This window comes from Chanos chanos, chromosome 1 (assembly GCF_902362185.1).
Source record: "Chanos chanos chromosome 1, fChaCha1.1, whole genome shotgun sequence".
In the NCBI taxonomy this organism is placed as follows: Eukaryota; Metazoa; Chordata; class Actinopteri; order Gonorynchiformes; family Chanidae; genus Chanos; species Chanos chanos.
This window is the reverse complement of record NC_044495.1, coordinates 22,150,315-22,170,964: the sequence shown is the minus strand read 5'-3', so window position 1 is coordinate 22,170,964 and position 20,650 is coordinate 22,150,315. Positions and strand designations below refer to the sequence as shown.

The window sequence follows — 20,650 nt, the reverse complement described above, 5'->3', positions numbered from 1 at the left end:
AGCAGAAAATGAGTCAGATTTAAGTGAAGATTTTATGTAACTTGCGAGGAAAAAAACCAAATGTAAACAGGAGTGAAAACAAGACTGGAAAGTGGGGGGTGTGTAAAGGACAGGAGGAATGGAGGATATGTGAGAGGAAGAAAAGAGAGGCAGGTGGAGGCAGAGAGAGATGAGGTACCTCCTACGGAGAAGGAGCCGTCGTCTCTGCGGTGGATGAGCAGGCTGTCTATGTGCAGGGACATGGGAGTGGGCTCAGGGTCTGATGAGCCGTCTCTGGGACCAGAGTCCTTTACCAAAAGAGGAGAGACACTGATGTTAGTTTCCACGATATCCTCACACTCACACACACACACACACACACACTCACTCCAGAGATTTTATTCCAGAGTGGAGGCTTAGTTAAGGAAAGGTCTCTTGCTTTACTTCTGAAGTGCTGGATGAAAGAGTCTCTCAGATTTCTGTCTGAATATCACTCATTGCAATTGCAAGTGTGTGTAAGCGTATGTACGGGTGAGTGTACACGTAAGTATGTATGTGTACCTTCAGGTTGATGTGAGTATCTTTGATTCTGATCTCCATAGGCAGGACCTGGGAAGTGGAGTCATCCTCCAGAAAGAGGGCCAGATTTTGGAGTGATGCCATGGCAAAGTCAGCACTGAAACTCTGCAGGTGGCACTGCAGGAAGCCGTTGTGTTCAGCCAAAGGAGAGTGAGCCGCTGCACCCGGTCCGCTCTCTAACCGAACCTGAACCTCCGCACAGGACTTCTCGCTACCAGAACACAGCGCGACACCAGAACCTGGTACACACACAAAGAGAGAGAGAGAGAAAAGATACACGCAGAGGATTACCATGCCAATAATGCTGGGTACAGATATAGAATAAAAGAAAGACAGAAAGAAAGAAATCATGCCTGAACATGCACAATTACAAGTAAAGGGTGGTTTAATGAACATAATTAATAATATCAAACTCACAGCAGCACACAGTGCAACCTAATGGAACACTCACTCTGTTGCCAGTACCCCCTGTCTTAGTGTCTTAGTGTAAAAGCATGCACATGTTATGCAAACAGAACCGCTCATTCATCAGCTACACTTGCCTCTACTCTAAAACAAGCTAGCACCTCTGTTCCTCCTCCCAAGATACTGTATTACACAAATCCACTCCAACATGCACATACAGATAGACACAGATGCACTTTTCATGTCCTTTAAAAAGGACTTTAAAGGTTTCTTTTCAGGTGGAGCCTGCATCACCTGAAACTTATTGTAGTGCACACTGAACATATTCTCCATTCAAAATCCCATCTCTAACATGTCATCCCAAAATCACAAACACAGAGTACATACTATATGCCCAAAACACTGCTCTCATCTCAGACTATGTAAAAGTGCTCCCTGTAGAGGACTGGCCAGAGACAGACTTGGAGAGAGAGAGCAAGTGGCACATAGAAAGAGACACAGCATGGGCCAAAGAACAAGACAGAGAGAAAGAGACAGGAGGGGAGAGAGAGAGAGAGAGAGACAGGAGGAGAGAGAGAGAGAGAGAGAGAGAAAGAGAGAGAGAGAAAGGGGAGAGAAAGAGCCCAAATGAGCAATGGAGCAAACAACTGAGGAAAAAGAGAGCTATTTAACTCCATAAAGAGGAGGGAACAGAATGTCTACCATCCAAAAACACATTTTTTTAAAACCACAGACTATCAGTGCTTTTCTCAGTCCCTGAGGACAGTTCAGGTACAGCCATCCCTTATCTCGGATTGAATATGCCGTTTGATTACCCTCCAGCACAGCAAGGGAGGCTGCATGTTTCTGAGCTCAAAATACAACCGCAACCACCCTGCAGACAAGTCTGCTCCAGCAGCAATACACTCCCAGAGCTACACGGAGGCTGACAAAGGACCAAACAGCTGAAATGAAAAGAGAGGCAGAGAGACAAAGCTACAGAACAAGAGCAGTAAGTAAGAGAGGGTTTAAAGGAACAACAGCAGTAAGTAAGAGAGGGTTTAAAGGAAGGCTAGAGGGGGAATGAGTGATGAGTGTGATGAGTGGCTGAGGTGGGTAAAAGCAGAGGGATTAGTTGTCTGTGAGGAAGAGGAGGGGGCTGAATATAACAGCAGAGAGAGTTTAAGGGCTCCTGAAGCAGCACTTCTATTATTACTGGACTCAGTGAACTGTAAAAGCTAAGTCACAGGAATGAAACGAGAGAGAGAGAGAGAGAGAGAGAGAGAAAGGAGGAGAGGTGAGAGGGAAAAGAGAGAAAGAGAGATTGATTGTGCTTGGTTTAATGTGGCTGGTAATAGGGCCAAATGCTCCATTAATGTCAATGTACCAAAGTAAACCTTGCAGAAGCAGTACAAGGGCAATAACTCAAGCTTGCAAGACTCACGCAGGCGTGAAGTAGTGCTAGACGGTTTAGTTTTAACTCATCAAACTCAAACACACTCAGCAGTCAGCAATATGAGCTGTTTAAAACAGGTATAATTAAATGTCGTTTGAAACAGAGCTATGAATCATGTGATCTAGCCTTGTGAAATACTGTATTCTTTATCAATCTGTAATGTACTGTCCCCTGTGTGTTCATCATTCAGTCAGTCTGCCTGACTACACATTAAATAATTGACACTGTGCTATCTGTTCATGTTGAGTCCTTAGGTGCTACCAGGCCAAAATACTAAGATACTCTCAAACAATTACAGCATAAATGCACAAACACTCACAAATTCAAACACATGCATACACATCAAACTCCAACACACACATTTACATCTGACAAACAGCAAATCTCCTCAAAGCACACACACACATACCTTCACTGCCCTGAGCAGTGCTTTCTGGTGTTGTGCGCACAAAACCTACAGGGACATACAGTTTTCAGAGGAGATGTGCCAGTGAGGGTTACTGCAGTGACGCTGATCCACACACCAGTTGAAAAACACAAATATCATGTCGTATGGTACGAGAGGGGGCTGAGGGTCTTACCAAGGCTACGGTTACTAAGATACTGCCGCAGGCTGACGTTCCCCAGCTGGGTGGGTCGCAGCTGACCAACCTCCAAAGCCACGGCAGTGTCCTCTCCCTTAACATCCACGGAGGCACACACAGAATGGACCTTCAGAACCAGGACTGACACCTGCACACATGAAAAGACAGAGAGAGTCTCACACCAGAGTTCACAGTTCACCCAACAGCTGTGACAGACAAAGCATGTGAGGAAGTGTTTTAATGCTATTTAATGTGAGGAGGATGAGGGGAGTGGGGCAAACAGGTCTGGGAAGAAGTGTGAGGGAAATAGTGAGAGGAGGTATAAAGGAGTAAGAGAATAAAGGAGTAAGAATAAATGAATAAGAAGAGGAAAAGAGGGTGAAAGCAAGATACTTGAGTCATACGTGAACAGTTATATTTTCCGGAATAGGAGAAAGAGGGAAATCAAAGTGGAAACAGTGGAAAAGAGAAAGCAGGTGAGGAGAGAGAGAGCGAGAGAGAGAAGGGCGATGGGCAGGGAGGAGAGAGGGATAGAGACATTTGAGAGGTTGGAGTACCATGTCTTTGGTAGGCTCGTCGATGCTCTGAGACGCAGCACTGACGGCATCAGGAGAGGCAGCCTCATCAGCGGGCACACGACCCTGCACCTCACTGGCACTCTCTACTGCATTCTGCTCACTCAAGGCCTCTTTAAAACCCGAGATGGAAACGTCATCTGCACACGTGCATGCACACGAACACACACACACACACACCCCAAAGTAACACATGTTAGAAAGGCAGCTGTAATTGATCTATGTCTAAAAGCGCAACACTTGAGAGAAAATGTGAAGTTTCCTTCAATGTTCACAATATTTAGCTTTGAACTGGCTTCAATAGTTCTGATTTAGAAGAACTATTATAATGTTCTACTTCAGATCACATTAAAAAAAAGGCTCTGAGGGAATAAATGTCAATCATGTTCAGCTGTGACACTTTCAAACAGGTAATATGCATAACAGAACATAGTGGAATTCTCCCAAATTTGCAGTAACCTTGTGGTTACATTTTCAAGCCTTCTGTACAATGAAATTTGCACACAAAGCAGAACACAACAAGCTTTTGAACAAAAGATGCCTCTGCCTGTAAACATTAGAGAGCAGTGCCATCTGGTGGCTGACCTGGCTAAGCTCAAGGCTCTAAAAGAAAGAGCGCGTGTGTGTTCATGTGTGTTCGTGTGTGTACCTCTTTCCAGTAGGCTGCAGGTATCACAGTCCTCCAGCAGGTAGCTGTCTATAGAGATGTTGTCCAGTGACTGCAGTGAGGGGCTTTTCTTTAGGTTCTTATAGGACACAGAGAAACTGGACTGGGACTTGTCTCTCATCAGACGGCCACTGCAACAACACAAACACTCATGTCACTGCTTCTGTGTGCACGTGCATGCGTGCATGCCCGAAGGAGAGAGTGCAAGGCAGAGAGAGAACACAGAAATGTAAACTACAAGATAGGAATGTGGTATTACAAATGATCAGAAATACAGTACAAGTCCTTCCCTTTTTCTCATATCAGATCCCACTGGTGAAATGAATGAAAACTAGTATATTTAACATGAACCTGGACACAACTGATTCCAAACTACACACCATACACAAGGAGCTACAATGAAATGGACACAATAATGTTATCACAACTGGCCACTCACTACATACACAGAAACCAAGACACACACATACACACACATATACACACACAGATCTAGAGGGTGTCTTACATGCTGGATATGGAATATAAGGAGGTAGACCTGGTATTTGTGGAGCTCAGCAGGTCAGAGACCACTGATAAACTGCCTTTCCTTCAGAGAACAAAACACACACACACACACACACACACAGACCTGAGTCATACAATGAAGAGCACAGAGAAGAGGTGCAGAATATTTCAAAAGACACAGACAGACAGACAGACAGACAGACAGACAGACAGATAGACAGATAGACAGATAGACAGATAGACAGACAGACACATACACTGACAGACATGCCTTCACATGTTTTCCTGCGGTAACTGTAATGATTTTCTGTATTTCCCTTTGCATCCAACACTGCCCCTAAGCTTATTTTACAGCTGTGTTACAACTGTTTTCCTCCAGAACACCCTGCCTGCAGGAATTTTCCTGACTCACAGCATCGGTCTGTCCAAGTCACTCTGGTAAAGAGCATCTGTTAAATCAATAAAAGCAAATGTATATATGCATTAATTCACCCTAGAAATAGTACATGAACATGTTTTTATTCAGTTCTAATATCTACAATAGTTCCCTTCAATTCCCTTCAATTTAAAGTGCCTAATTTATGCACAGATAGATGGCTTTGAGCATGACGAAGCAAAAACGAAAAAGCCCACTTCCTCGATGCAGTACTGCATTTAAGACAGTTCAATGCAACCTTATGTCAGGGTAAGAGTGTAGAGGTAGGGGTTATGATGGTGTGTTTAATGCAATCAGCTGCTGCAATTATAGTGCATGAAGACCTGTTTCCACAAACAACGATACAAAAGGCAAAGACAGCAAAGATACTCATGAAAACAATAGTAGCATACGGTTTGTAGTGGAAATGTTCTCCGAGTTACATTTAGGATTGAAACAGCTATTGTGAGGGCAGGTCTTCAGACTGGACCAGAGACCATAATGATGAGGAGAAGAAATCTAATAATCTGAAATACATTAATGCAACAGTACCTAGACATGGACTGAGGTAGTTTGGCTCCAGCTGTTTTATCTCTGCTGTCACTCCAGTCTTTGGACAGCGGGTCACCCAGGCTCTCCACTGCTCCACTCCTACCAGTCAAGGCTTCCCCCTGCTGGGCTTTGGCCTCTGCTGAACTCGCCTCACCCTCCAGAGGGTTCTCTCCATCCTCCCTCTTCTCCTCCGAGCCCGGACGCTTGCCCCCCACTGCCTCCACAGAGGCTTTCCTGGCAGAGGGAGCGGGTGAGGAAGAGGAGGGTGGAGGGAGGAGCGGAGCGGCGCTCTGACCATCGTTCACCACACAGAGAAGCTCATCCACGGGGCAGGTGCCCTTTGACGTTTCTCCCGGGAGCTTCTCCGTCCCTTCTCCTCCGGCCTCGCTGCCGGCCTCCAGCGTGCCCCTGCTCTCCGAGGGGGAGAGCTCAGAGCCCTGGGGGCTTACGGCGTCTGACTGCGGGATGGGTTTGAGGAGGAGGGCAACCTCAGCGCTCTTCATCAAAACCCCCACGCAGGCGCTGAGGGGTCGGACAGGCTCCTGCCGTCTCTGCCGTTTAGTCCCCAGCTGCTCCAGGTCCTGCTGCAGGGTGCGCTGCAGGGCTTTGACCGACTGCTGAAGTCGCAGGAGGAAGACGTATTGCGCATGACTCACCTGCGCGCTTAAGTGCTTCTGAACGTGCACCAGAACCTGCATGTCTGCATCCCCTAAGGAGGAGGAGGAGGAGGAGGAGGAGGAAGATGAGGAGGCGCAGGACCCACCCAGGCCGTCCAGAGAGCGTGGTTTGCGGATGCCGTTGCTAGGTGCGTTGCCGGGCGTGGCGTCGGCGCTGTAATACTCCTTTAGCAGTTTCTTCCTCTGGAGACGGCTGGTGAACTCGGCCGACTCGCTGCGTGACATCGCCCCCGGGCCACCCGCCACGCCCGAGCGGAGTCGCTCCTGGTGCTGGGCAACGCGGGCGGGCTGGCACACCCACAGGGTGAGCGGGAACGAGTCCACGAAGGGCGAGGGGCGACCGCGCCCGCTGCGCGTGCCCTCGTAGTCGGTCCAGAACTGGGCAAAGTGAAGCGCCCATACATCGGTGGCGGCGGGCGATTTTAGAGCGTGAGCAGAAAGAACCGGAGGGACCAGACCGCGATAGACCTCGTGCAGCCGTGTGTCCTGCTCGTGGGCGTGGCGCTGGAAGACAGGGTGGAGCACGGGGAAAGAATCCGGGCCCCGTGGAAAGGAAAAGCAGGAGGACGAGGAGAAGAAGGCCTCCTCCTGGAAGGCCTGAAGCAAAGCTTCCAAGTTGGAACGGGTGCAGCCGGAAGGATGGCGGGTGTTTGTGGCGATCATTTCTGAGGTCTGCACCGACACAGAGCGAGGGAAATCCTGCTGGTGAGCCAGCTCCTGATCAGCAGGGATCACCAACTAGAGACACACACAAAAAACACTGTTAAGGAGAAAAAAAATTGTTTTCTTCATACGTAAGGAAATGTGAGTTCCAAGTCTGTTTAATGCAGAACTAATGGGAGACAACTGTTTGTGTACCCAACTGTCAATCGTACGTTTCAAGAATGAGCCCATGAGTCAGCTGGACACAGCAGGACAGGGGTGTTCATGTATGAGAGCCAGGACATGTGTGTGAGTTACAGGACATGTGTGTGCGTGTTCACCTTCAGCATGAGTCCGTCCACCCTGATGTCCACATGCTCGTCAGGTTTCTGGGAGTCATCAGCCAGTTTGTAGAGCTGCATAAACTGCTCCAGACTCTGTCTCAGGTCCAGAGCAAACAGATTCATCCACACCAGACTTCGCCCATCCAGGACCAGCTGTAGTGCATTCAGCTGCACGTAGAGATTAGGACAGGGAACTGCCGGGGGAAAGAGCATTACTGTTAAACATTTTTACAAAGAGAGGAAGTTCACTTTTACACATCTGTCAGAGGGGATAAGTATTACTCCAGACACTTCCCAGAGGAGGAGAGAATTACTATTCCAAAGCTTTGCTGTTGGCAAAGCCCTTCAATCTCTCTCTGGGAGAGGCACACTCTTTCTTTTGGCTCTAATTTAAGGCGTCAGATCCTACTGTTCACATGCCACTCAGGGCCTCCATGAACTCAATCACGTACAGAAAAAAATGCTTCTGTCCAAAAATGATGAAAGCTAATTAAAAACTAACACAAACGCAACTTTAACACGAACACAAGGTGTTATAAAATCATTTTATATGCTGCTTCTCGCAAACGAATGAGGGCAAATTTACTACCAGCACACACAGCACGGCCGTCTTACTGGGATAGTCTTTGCCATCGGGGAAGTAGTATTCAGTAAACTCAGCGTGGATGGCAGGCATCTCCTGAGGCAGGTACAGTGATTTCTTATTGCAGGAGATCATGGTCTTGGGACTGGAGCGCACCTGATCTGCCGTGGACACCTGCACCAGCAAACACACAGCTTTAACAGCTTACACACAGCTTTAACAGCTTACACACAGCTTTAACAGCAAACAAACAGCTTTAACAGCTTACACACAGCTTTAACAGCTTACACACAGCTTTAACAGCTTACACACAGCTTTAACAGCTTACATACAGCTTTAACAGCTTACACACAGCTTTAACAGCTTACACACAGCTTTAACAGCTTACACACAGCTTTAACAGCTTACACACAGCTTTAACAGCAAACACACAGCTTTAACAGCTTACACACAGCTTTAACAGCTTACACACAGCTTTAACAGCAAACACACAGCTTTAACAGCAAACACACAGCTTTAACAGCTTACACACAGCTTTAACAGCAAACACACAGCTTTAACAGCAAACACACAGCTTTAACAGCTTACACACAGCTTTAACAGCTTACACACAGCTTTAACAGCTTACACACAGCTTTAACAGCTTACACACAGCTTTAACAGCAAACAAACAGCTTTAACAGCTTGCACACAGCTTTAACAGCTTACACACAGCTTTAACAGCTTACACACAGCTTTAACAGCTTACACACAGCTTTAACAGCTTACACACAGCTTTAACAGCAAACACACAGCTTTAACAGCTTACACACAGCTTTAACAGCTTACACACAGCTTTAACAGCAAACACACAGCTTTAACAGCTTACACACAGCTTTAACAGCTTACACACAGCTTTAACAGCAAACACACAGCTTTAACAGCTTACACACAGCTTTAACAGCAAACACACAGCTTTAACAGCAAACACACAGCTTTAACAGCAAACACACAGCTTTAACAGCTTACACACAGCTTTAACAGCTTACACACAGCTTTAACAGCTTACACACAGCTTTAACAGCAAACACACAGCTTTAACAGCTTACACACAGCTTTAACAGCTTACACACAGCTTTAACAGCAAACACACAGCTTTAACAGCTTACACACAGCTTTAACAGCAAACACACAGCTTTAACAGCTTACACACAGCTTTAACAGCTTACACACAGCTTTAACAGCAAACACACAGCTTTAACAGCAAACACACAGCTTTAACAGCTTACACACAGCTTTAACAGCTTACACACAGCTTTAACAGCTTACACACAGCTTTAACAGCTTACACACAGCTTTAACAGCAAACACACAGCTTTAACAGCTTACACACAGCTTTAACAGCTTACACACAGCTTTAACAGCAAACACACAGCTTTAACAGCAAACACACAGCTTTAACAGCTTACACACAGCTTTAACAGCTTACACACAGCTTTAACAGCTTACACACAGCTTTAACAGCAAACACACAGCTTTAACAGCTTACACACAGCTTTAACAGCAAACACACAGCTTTAACAGCTTACACACAGCTTTAACAGCTTACACACAGCTTTAACAGCTTACACACAGCTTTAACAGCAAACACACAGCTTTAACAGCTTACACACAGCTTTAACAGCTTACACACAGCTTTAACAGCTTACACACAGCTTTAACAGCAAACACACAGCTTTAACAGCTTACACACAGCTTTAACAGCAAACACACAGCTTTAACAGCAAACACACAGCTTTAACAGCTTACACACAGCTTTAACAGCAAAATGTCATTTTAACTCTGTTTCACACTAAATTCTCTACTGAACCATTGGGCAACTGAGTAAAAATAATATACTCATGGCAAGGGAGGTAAATTCTGTATAAGTAACTAATTACGCTGTAACGCAAACTGTAAATGGTACTCCATACTAAACATTTTATTTACTGTTTTTGAAGGATAAATGAAATAAGATCAAATGTGATGTGCCATGGGCCATATACATATGTAGTTATATATACGTTCCATTGTACGCGTGCATGTTTCTCTCTCCACTCACCTGATAGATGCTGAAGTCAGCCATGCGGAGGACTATAGAACTAGACATGAGCTGAGTCCTGGGTGTGGGTGGAGGAGAGAAGGAGCTGCTGGAGCTGGTGGAGATTTTCCCTGCAGGAGACACACACAAACTCAGAGATCACACCCCTGCGTGTCACCAGTACACTGTGTGTGTGTGTGTGTGTATCATTGTCTATGTGTGTGTGTGTGGCACCTCAAACGCACACCAGAGAGCTACCTGGCTCCAAGCACCAACAGCAGTGCCCAGCCCAGGGCTGGAACCCACAACCCTCGGGTGCGGTCTCAGGCGCCCTAACCCCTAGCGGACCACCCAGGTCCTCTAAGGAACAGTACTGAGGGACTGGGGGGGACAAAGAACCAGTTACGACTGGTTACGACAAGCGGTCGTTACACTGGGATGCGGTGCTGCAGAAATACACTGGAGACACTAGAATTACCGCAAGTAGGCAGTTACCCCACATACACACACCGGAGAAGGTAAAATTACAACAACTGACTGATGTCCTTTTCTTTATATACTCTACTCAGTCATAAGACACTAATCTTTCCTCTAACTTTCACCACTGCAGATGTTTCACTCACGAACAAGAACACAAGAGTCCTGCAAACAAACACTACCATGACACACCAGTTCGTATAATTTAAGTAGGCACAGGATTTACAGTAGCCTATCCAACTCAAGACAGTCATATTCAATCCCTTTGTGACGTAAATCAGATACATGAATATAGTAACAACATTAGCCAATGAGAGGTGGCAATGCTAAGAGAGGGAGAGTCTTACCATGTTGAGGGGATCCCTGTGATTGGCCACTGGTGCTCTGATGGTCCCGGACAGCGTTTTTGAGCATGTCCACGTTGGAGCGAAATTCCTCGAGCAAAGAGCGGGCCCAGCCCTCTCGAGTCTTAGTGGCCTCGCTGTAATGCATCCAGTGCAGACAGCTCTCACCTGAGAGAGATAAACAGAATAAAAACAAAGAGGAAAGAAGGGGAGAGACAGAAGAACGTTAAGAAGAAGGAGGTTTGGATCATGCCTACCGAGACTACAGGAAAAACAAAATGTTCGTCTTCACCTCATTACTACTTTGATGTCTTTAATGAGTTGTGGTTCAGTTTTAATGTTTTAATGTTTAAATGTTTCAGGGACATTATAACAGCATTTACCTGCTCTGTGGAAGGGATAGTAGTCCACAGTGATGGAGTTGAAGGAGAGCTGCATGGCTCCACCCTCTATTCTCTTATTAATCCCTAAAGAGGAAGACAAATGAGAGTGTGTATGCACACATGAGGGAGCACAAGAGAACAGACACAAATCTGACAATATAACAGTCGAGTCAGAGACCAGCTGATCATCCTGTCCATGCTCACAGGAAGCCTTTACTGTACTGTGGCAGTGAGCAGTACCTCTGTCTTTAGCGTGGGTGTCATCACAGATATGCAGGTCCAGGTGTGTGATCTGGAGGTGGTGGGAGGTCTCACACACGTCGTAGTCACTGAAGAGCCTGGCCATGGAGGCGCTCTGGTCAGCAGAGGCTGATGCCTGCTGTGTACGCACCTGCTGAGCTGAGGGGGGAGCCGACGCACCCTGAAAACATGACAACGGGAAATAACAATATAGAGTTTCCATCAAAGAGGCAAGGATTCAATCACAGGGCAGTCTGAGGAGGCTAGATATGGTAAGGACTACTAAAGTGATGCTCTGAAAGCAATCAGTATTGCCCAAGCAAATTCTGTACAATGCTAAAAGGCTCTTGCTTGATTTTCCTGTATGATAAGTGACAGGTCTCTCATGGCAAGAACAGCAGTTCACTAACTTTTAGACTGACACAGAGATATAAAGCAGTTAGGCACTGTGCTTAAATTTTACCTCAACCTTAATTTTTCAGTTAACCCACACACAAATGAATCAACTATACTGAGATCTGTACAGCACTGAGAAAACAGGACTCAATGAAATTCCTCTTTCTGCCAGCAGAGGGCATACTCAGGTCACACATGAGGACCAACTACAGAGTCAATGTGCACACATGTGCAAATTTTTCAGAAAGCTCACAATATGAGCCACAGACTCATTCACTAGCCCGGTTCCATAAGAACATTTGAGATACACTCTCTTCCACAAGATGACAGAGAGAGAGAGAGAAAGCAGGGGAGAGAGATTCACACATCTAAGCAATGAAGGTAGGAAACAGAAGCGCATTTTCATTAGTGAAAGCCAGAACAGAGCATCATGTCTGCCGTCTGCATGACAGAGAGAGAGAGAGAGAGAGAGAGAGAGAGAGAGAGAGAGATGCGACACTGACCTGTGAGGTCTCTGTGGCCATGCTCTTTCTCTGCTGGGCTGATTTCTCCATGGCTTCACTCAGAGACTTGGCATACTGAACCATGGCCTTCAGCTGGGAGTCCGTCAGTACCCACAGCAGGTCATCCAGGATCAGAATCAACTTAGACGCCACCACATTACAGTCCTTCATCTGTCAACACACACACACACACACAGCAACACAGCCATCAGCAAGCCAGCCTATTCATGAATCTGCAGGCCGCACTACAAAGCTTCTGTGTCAGAATAAATATCAACACATGATTCACTATATCAGTCATTTAACTACAACTTATACACATAACATCATGCATCACTGTCAAAATGCAGTATACTCATCAATATTTCAATCATTTCATAAACTAAAAATATAAGTCTATTACATTCTATGATTTAACTTTTAATATAAAGAGCAGTTTAGCAAGGTACTGAATCAATGCTCTTATGAATAAACACATTTATTATCTTCCAAAATAGTCCTTCAACCGGCAATAAAAGGTCATACTCATTCATCGATAAACAACAGAGCAAAAATAAAACCCTGAGGTGAATGACCATGTCTCCACGTCTCACGTGGTGATACAAACACGATCAGGATGGAAATATTTCCTTTAATAACTGCATATATCCATTTATGCAACACACTGTACAACCCTTTCCAGAGAAAGGAACATTTCATTGTGCTCCAAATAACTCAGAAGTACAGTGCCTACTGTCGGCACGGCGTGGAGCTGGTACACACAGCAGGTTGCTGGTCGTACAGAGCTGGTTGGTATGCAGCCCCGTCGGCTTTGTACAAATGATTATTGTTGTTTATGAAAGCAGAGTTTCCCCTTCACTGCAATTACCAAACCTCCCTCTAGCTCTCACCAAATTAATGACTCCAATAAGTATGTACGCACCCACACACACAACAGCATATCAGACGTGGGTCTAGTGACTGTGCCGAGGGTTTCCACGCAGCACTGTGTGTGTGTTTAGTATGGGATGTGCATTCGGTTTTAACACAACATGTGCTGTGACCGACTGGTGACGAACATGGGATTCTGTGTCTACATGCTTGAGTGAATATGTTTGCATAAACAAGCAAGTGTGAATCTGTGTGTGTGTGTGTGTGTTTGTCCTCACCCTCCTCTTGAGAGTAACTCTGATTTTGGACTGGTTGGTAATGAGGCGAATGGGAGCACTCAGTACTTCATGTTCGGCGCTTTGGATAGCATCCGCCTCGATTCGGATCATCTGCCAGCTCACCTCCTTAAAAGTCAAGATCTGAAAGACAGCGTCACTGTGTTACCATGGAAACATAACTAGACGTGGTAGCAGTTAGCTGAACAGTTAACCGTGGCGTACGATTGGTATGACAATGGAGCCAACGGTTACTGAACTTGGTTTTGAGGCCGTTAACTACTGTGGTACGTGTTGAGACATGCATGTATCTGGCAGGCATGTATGTCTCTGTGAGATGGAGTTTCTGAAGGCCCGGGTGCGTGTACCTCTCCACGTGTAGGGTCCTGAATACGTGTGTAGCGCAGGTCACTGGTGGCCCAGCTGGTGTTGACGCTGTAGACCTGTAACTGAGAGAGCTCAAAGGAGGCATTGAAGGCTTTGGCACTGATCCGGATCACTATGGAGTTTACGGACAAAGAGATGCCTTCCACCACCTTCTCTGCAAAGCCATACTCACTGAGAGACAAGGACAGAAACAGACAGGGAGGGAGAGAATATTAACCTCACGCTAATATTAAAGTTCAGTGAAAGAGACAAGGCCATGAGAAGGAGGTATCAAAAAAAGAGAAGACCGGAGAGTTAGATAAATAGAGTGAAAATTAAGTGGAAGAGAGAGAGCTGAGGGGAGAAAGAACAGAGAGGTGCCACTTTTACCTTTGACCTGAGGCTGTTGCTATGGGAGACGGGCCATTGGGTGGGCGAGGCTCATCACAGGTGCTCATTTCCATCACCACTTTATCCAGTGACTGAAAAGGACATGGCATCACTGAGATATGCGCTATAGTTGGTTTGCATACAATAATTCTGGATAATGTAGTACGACAAGGAACGCAAACAAATTAAAGACACAACAGGGAGCTATTAGGATTCACAAATGGTTATTGCTGAGTAAAGTTCAGAGGAAAAACTCAAGTATTTTATGGGTGACAGGATCTTAGTAAAGGGCCAGACATACCAGAGTAATGGGGTGAGTCTTTAGTTTGGTCCATGGGATCTGCCAAAGACAAAAAGAAACAGCACCTCACTCACCACTAATGCAAAGCCTCAGAGCCATCAGGGCAACAACACTGACCGCCACAACACTCACTCTGCTACAGTGTATTTACACATGCACATACTGTAACAAAAGGCAGCATTTTAAAAAACGAAGGCTGAAATAGAGACTGAAGAGTCTGGGTTCTTTGATTGGCATGGGAAGAAATCAGAGACGGTCAATCAGCTGTAGCAGTTGATCTGTATGACCTTACATCTATTTACACTTAAACAAAAAGAGTGCTAATCATAGAACACGATATCCACAGAAAAGGGCTGGGCATGGGCTGGGTTGACCAAAGGGTAAACAGCACCAGTATTCTCTGTAAAAAGATACACGGTTATTGGAGCTTTATTTTTTTGTGGGGAAAAAAGGCATATTTACAACAAATTACTGTTCCTCACAGAACAGCTATAACGGTGCGGGAGCATAAGTTGCTCTGTGTGTGCGTGTGAGTGTGTGTGCGTGTGTGTGAGTGAGTGAGTGACTGAGTGAGAAAATGTTAAAGGGAGATTTAATTGTAGCTGGAGGTTTTCATTTTTGTAGGGTGTCCATCTATTCCTGCAGCATTACCTGCTCTCGGAGCCCTGTTTAATTCAGCCTGACACATACACAAACACACATACCAAAACATACGGGTGGACAAAATCATGGAAACACCACATGAAAAAGAAATCAGACTTTGAAGCGACTATATCACAGTTACAAAGCTAGCTACTCAAATGAGTCATATCCAGGGACCAAAATTAACTTCATGGTCTATCTGCCAATGGCTGGTAAACTGAAAAAAATGACTGGCCAAAATATGTTTCAAACAACCACAGATCTGCACAAGATATGATCAGGTGCATAGCCGACGGACGGGCCTCACAGGCCTAGGCCCGCGCAAAAGATACAGGGGGCCTGAGTTAGGATGGAATTATTTCATTTACTTTAATACTAAAATAAAAATATGTTATTGTTTGTTAAACTGGATTATAATATAACTAAAATATCATCACAAATGCTCCTGAAATAAAGAAAAATGTGTTTTGCTTTTGTTTTTTATTTCTATAGCCTAATGCTTAATGGGTTTGACTGACATCTGTATTAGCCAGTTAACAAATTTTTTTTTGTTTGTTTGTTTTTTTTAACTTTATAGTTCCAGCGATGTAAACCTTCAACAGGAGATAGCCGCTGGTTTCTGCCCTACACATTTAAGCGCATTTATGAAAATTCGTCTCAGGAAATGTCTGTGAGCGTTTCCATTCGCTATGTTATGCGGATTAAAAATGTACACTCTCCTCACCGTAGTCAATCAACTTATGTCTTGTAGTGATGAAAGTTTGTAGTGAAGTAGACCTGTTTCAGCAACCCGCCAATGGCGACTGACCTCATTTATGTTATTCGCCAACGTAGATTTTTACTGGCATTTGGCGAGCAGCGGGTGGTCATTTTGAACCCTGAGTCATATCAAGTTGATTGGTAATTACCAGTGTTGGTAAGCTATAGAGATCTTTTTAACAGAGCTCCAGAGAGTTGCTGGCCAGTCACAAAAACTTAAGAAAGTTAGACAGTAAGAATGAAAATATGTGATATGGTAAAGGCAACAGTGTCAATAAATCATTGCAGCAGATGCCAAACAAGGAAAACTCACAAGGCTAAAGCTCCCACTGCAAGAAATGTACACCTCTATGACCTGTCTCAACAACAACTACTAAACATCATTAGCATCATAGTGCTGTCTTCCACTCAGATGACACCTGTAACCACAGGCAATGCATTTACAACAAAAACAAACACAAGCAAGCACAAAAGCTGGACCCCTGAGCACTGCTAAAGGCAATGTGGTCTGCTGGGAGGTGCTTTACTTCTTACTCAAAAACATGTTTACTTTAAAAGAAAGCCACAGGCCTGGTATTCCTTTAACCCACACTGCCCAGCAGTTGATGGCTGTGGATGTTACTGAATGGACAGCCAGGAGTCACTGGGTGTGATTTATTAATCATCTAATTCATCTCTGAAAGAACTGGAGGATCTCCTCTTATAAGAATGGTCCACTACTACAGTAGACACAATTCAAAGCTTTTTTAACAACGTTCCAAGAAGGGCTCAAGCTGTTGTTAAGACAGAGTTATAAACAGGAGATATTTATCATGTGGTGTTTCCATTTTTTGTCCTCTGACTGCACACACACACACACACACACTCACACAGAAATTTTTGTGCACACAAAAACCCCACAGTGGCCATTTTTCTCTCCAGTTCAATCCTACCACTGAGGAAAGGAGGCAATAAAATGAATGACAAATATGATAAGTTAATACTTGTACTGCCTACAAGAGATGCCTGGTACTGCTCCTTACGGGCAGTGAAAGGCTGCAGTTTTCCCATTGCACACATGATCACTATATGAGAAGCAGTATGTCAACTGCCGCTGGTCCAGAGAGAGGAAAGAGTGGGCTCCCAGTTTCAGTTTCCTATAACAATGAGTTCAGTGATGCATAAGAAAGGCCTGAGTTCTGACTGCATGGACAGACACATGAAGATCAGAGACCCAGATAAGCACGGAGAAAATGACTGAGAACCGGAGGGAAGTCGAGGGAGGCAGACAGAGGTAAAAAGAGGACAAGAGGAAAAATAGGGAAATGAGGAAAAGGCAAACTGAGCAGTAAAAGTGTGGAGAAATTCAGATTCTGCTACCTCGGTTTTGTGTGTGTGTGTGACGGATGTGTGTTTGTGTGGGTGTGTGCGAGATTGATTGTGCGTGTGTGTGTGTGTGTGTGTGTGTGTATTTCCAGACTGCATCAGGGAAAATGCAGAGGCGTTCTCCACTCCTGCGCTGTTCTTGAGCATAACTAGAAACAGCCCTCACTATTCCCCTAAAAACCATTCTGCACGCACACACGCACACACACACACACTTGCATCTTTTCTTTAGGCCCATGCAGCAAAATAAACTATATATGAATACACTTTTTGGGACCTAAACAGCATTTGGTAAGATGACAGACCTGTATAATTATAGTTGTCCTACAGTGAGACTGAGGTGCTGACAGTGTGGGATTAAGAAGAACAAGGGCAAAGAAAACAGAAATGCAAAGTTTGTTTGCAGATGGTTTCAAAAACTTAACAAAACACACTGTCAAAATAAATTTCACTAATGTTCTATGTAGATCCACTAGGTTAACAGTAGCACAATCTTGACACACATAACACTCATACACACTTAGTTGAGATTCATCATTAAACATAACAAGATAAACATAACCACTCTTGGTCACAGCTCAACACAATACATGAGGAGTTTTACGGATCACAGTAGAAGCTAAAGCTGAGTAAACTGCAGATGCACTCACTGTATGTAAGAGAACAGGAAACAGAACAACAGTGACAATGTGGTGTCTACCTTAACCACGGCAACAATAAAGAGTTTGACTAGCACAGTGAGACTTACGAGACGGGAAGTGTAAAGAAGGAGAGAGTGCAGGGGTTATGTTTCAGAAGAAAGAAGAAAAGAAGGTCTGAGAGAAAACAAAAGGGAAGTGAGAGGAGGAAGGAAAAGAGTGAAAAAAAAAATAAGGAGAGGAGAAGATCCCACTTTCTCTGATTACACAAATAAACCCACTCTTAGAAAAGGAGAAATGTCTCACACACTGTTAATCCTTGAACAAACACAAATACTGCTGGTAAAAAACCTCCTCGGATCTCTTCAGACGCACAGGCGTACACACACTAAGCAGAATCCACACCTACGCACAAAGTTCTGAGCAAAGTGAAACAGAAATAGGCTCCATGAAAATGCTGTGTGTGAAGCCAAGAGCACAAACACGGGACCTTCCACTGAATGCCCCTTACTGGGCCATTCATATATAGAGGACTGCTGCACAGCCAAGCAAGGCTGTGAAAAATATGGCTCAACTGATGAAAGACAAATTCAGCCTGAGAGATGGACGAGAGAGAGAGAGAGAGAGAGAGAGAGAGAGAGAGAGAGAGAGAGAGAGAGAGAGAGAGAGAGAGAGAGAGAGAGAGAGATAGAGAACAATTGGAGAACGTAAGAGAGAACAGTCTAAGCAGCACCTCTGAGACAGATTCACAAACTGTTGGCAGTGGAGACACTTTGCCAATCCAAACAAAAATTAGTTAGAAGAGTAATGGGGAGTTTTTGTGTGTTCTGTGCATGTGTGTGTGTGTATGTGTATGTGATAAGAGCAGTGCTTATGTGCATGGAACCAAACTTGAGAGTTGGAGCAAAGCATTCTCAGGTGTTGGATCCAGGTTTCCCCCCTCAACAAGCAATGACCCTCAGATATCCACAGTCACTGTTTGCTGTTTTTTCTTTTGTTTTGATGTGTAGCATTGTTTGGCTGTAAGTATAGCTTTATAATGATAATGTATGGGCTCTCAGCAGTAGGGCTGCTGATATTCCATCAGTAACGTACAGATGAGTTTCATAAAGGGAAACAACATTCCACTCATTTTGGAATGATTCCATAGTTTATGGAGAGGAAGGCAGCCCTGGTATAAACAGCCAAAGCTGTGTCATTCCGACTGATTCAGGCAGCTCTACTGTCAATAGTGCCACCTTTCTCTGTCTTCCATCCAAAGTGCAATAAAATAAGATACTTTGCCTGCTGTTCATAATTACACACATACACACACAAAGAATAGATTAGAGTGATTTTTGTACCCTCCAATAAATATTTAAACATGCTCCATTTCACAATAATCTGGTTGGCGAACAACACATTTAAAGCAACCTGTGGCCGTGACACTGACATCAGTGCTGATAAAATGTTTCCAGGTACTGCAATCAGTCATATAAACCCTGAATACACCACAGTCAGCTCCTGGAACCTCTCAGGCAGAGCAAGAAGATAAAATGCCTGGCTCTTCTGCGGGACAAAATAAAACAAGGTCTTAAGGGTTCTAAAAGTGGTGTCATTCATCTAATTTCCTCGACAGATATGACGAAGGCAGCGTGAGAACATCTGTGTAAGAAACTGACGGGTGAGAACTCGACAGAGCTCACACTGGTCCAGGTGGCGAGCTGAGTAGGGGTCTTACCCGGATAGCCGCCTTGTTGCAGAAGACTTTATTGATGGCCAGCCAGGTGGGCAGGTCCAGCATATTCTGAAGGACCTCCTCATCCAGCTCCAGATTGGTCAGCTGACCCTCCCCTTTCAGCGTGCTCAGATTGATCTTATCTGGGGAGAGGTTCTTGGCAAACCTGTCGGAGAAAGGGAGAGAAGGAAAAGGGGGTGAGTCAGAGAGACAGAGAGAGAGAGAGAGAGAGAGAGAGGGAGAGAGGTGCAAGAATTGAGGGCAAGGTATAAGTTTGTTATTACAGATCACAGGCTTGTTCTGAACAATAGTGACAGTCAACAGTAAATCATTGTGAAGAGAAATGGATGGTAAAGACGAGCCGTTACTATTCTCTGTTTCAAACATCTCCTCAGCTCCTCTGAATAACTCTATACAGGACACAGTGGCATTCTGGCTGATGGCACTGTATATACAACCACTGGCAGAGTTTGTCTGGAAATGGACATGACACTGGGCTGAGTGTGATTAGTACAGTTATCTGACAAACAGAGCAAAGCTCAAACACTCAATCTGTGTGCCTGTGACCTTGTGCTATTCTCTCCCTCCCCCCACCAGCTCTGTTTGATTATTTAGTTAATGGTTAGCAACCAAATTCCTATGAGGTCATTGGCCTTTACGTTACCCCTCCCAGAGAGGCAAAGACCCTCGAACAACTGATCCAAGTTTCCTTTAAAAAATGCACTCAATGGACCATAAGAAGATTAGGTCAGAGGTTCAGGAAAATACATCTATGGTCAAACTATTGTTCCAGGAAAAACACAGCCCATTCATTTTCAAACAGGTTCCATTATACTGCCTATATACACTCTGCAAATCTGATAATTGCTATGGTTAAGGTGTCAGAATACAGTTACACAGGAGGTACACCAGGATAACTAGATGACCAACTATAAAAACTAACTGAATAGGCTTTATTTGCTTAATTAATTATGCATTTCC

The 20,650-nt window shown here is 44.7% G+C and overlaps 1 protein-coding gene across 1 annotated transcript in view; it reads right to left on the bottom strand.

Annotated features, from left to right (window-relative positions):
- bltp3b (bridge-like lipid transfer protein family member 3B) overlaps window positions 1–20,650 on the bottom strand; it is a 31,108-nt gene that overhangs the window by 3,214 nt on the left and 7,244 nt on the right. The window contains exons 2-20 of the mRNA XM_030767974.1: window positions 19,673–19,835; window positions 14,549–14,587; window positions 14,248–14,339; window positions 13,860–14,049; window positions 13,495–13,635; window positions 12,347–12,517; window positions 11,448–11,628; window positions 11,208–11,291; window positions 10,828–10,992; window positions 10,025–10,134; window positions 7,977–8,118; window positions 7,359–7,555; window positions 5,699–7,113; window positions 4,733–4,813; window positions 4,207–4,355; window positions 3,540–3,697; window positions 2,980–3,130; window positions 541–797; window positions 179–287 (exon numbers count right to left, since the gene is read on the bottom strand). Of these exons, the coding sequence (XP_030623834.1) occupies window positions 179–287; window positions 541–797; window positions 2,980–3,130; window positions 3,540–3,697; window positions 4,207–4,355; window positions 4,733–4,813; window positions 5,699–7,113; window positions 7,359–7,555; window positions 7,977–8,118; window positions 10,025–10,134; window positions 10,828–10,992; window positions 11,208–11,291; window positions 11,448–11,628; window positions 12,347–12,517; window positions 13,495–13,635; window positions 13,860–14,049; window positions 14,248–14,339; window positions 14,549–14,587; window positions 19,673–19,835 (3,995 nt within the window). The remainder of the gene's footprint in view (window positions 1–178; window positions 288–540; window positions 798–2,979; window positions 3,131–3,539; window positions 3,698–4,206; window positions 4,356–4,732; window positions 4,814–5,698; window positions 7,114–7,358; window positions 7,556–7,976; window positions 8,119–10,024; window positions 10,135–10,827; window positions 10,993–11,207; window positions 11,292–11,447; window positions 11,629–12,346; window positions 12,518–13,494; window positions 13,636–13,859; window positions 14,050–14,247; window positions 14,340–14,548; window positions 14,588–19,672; window positions 19,836–20,650) is intronic.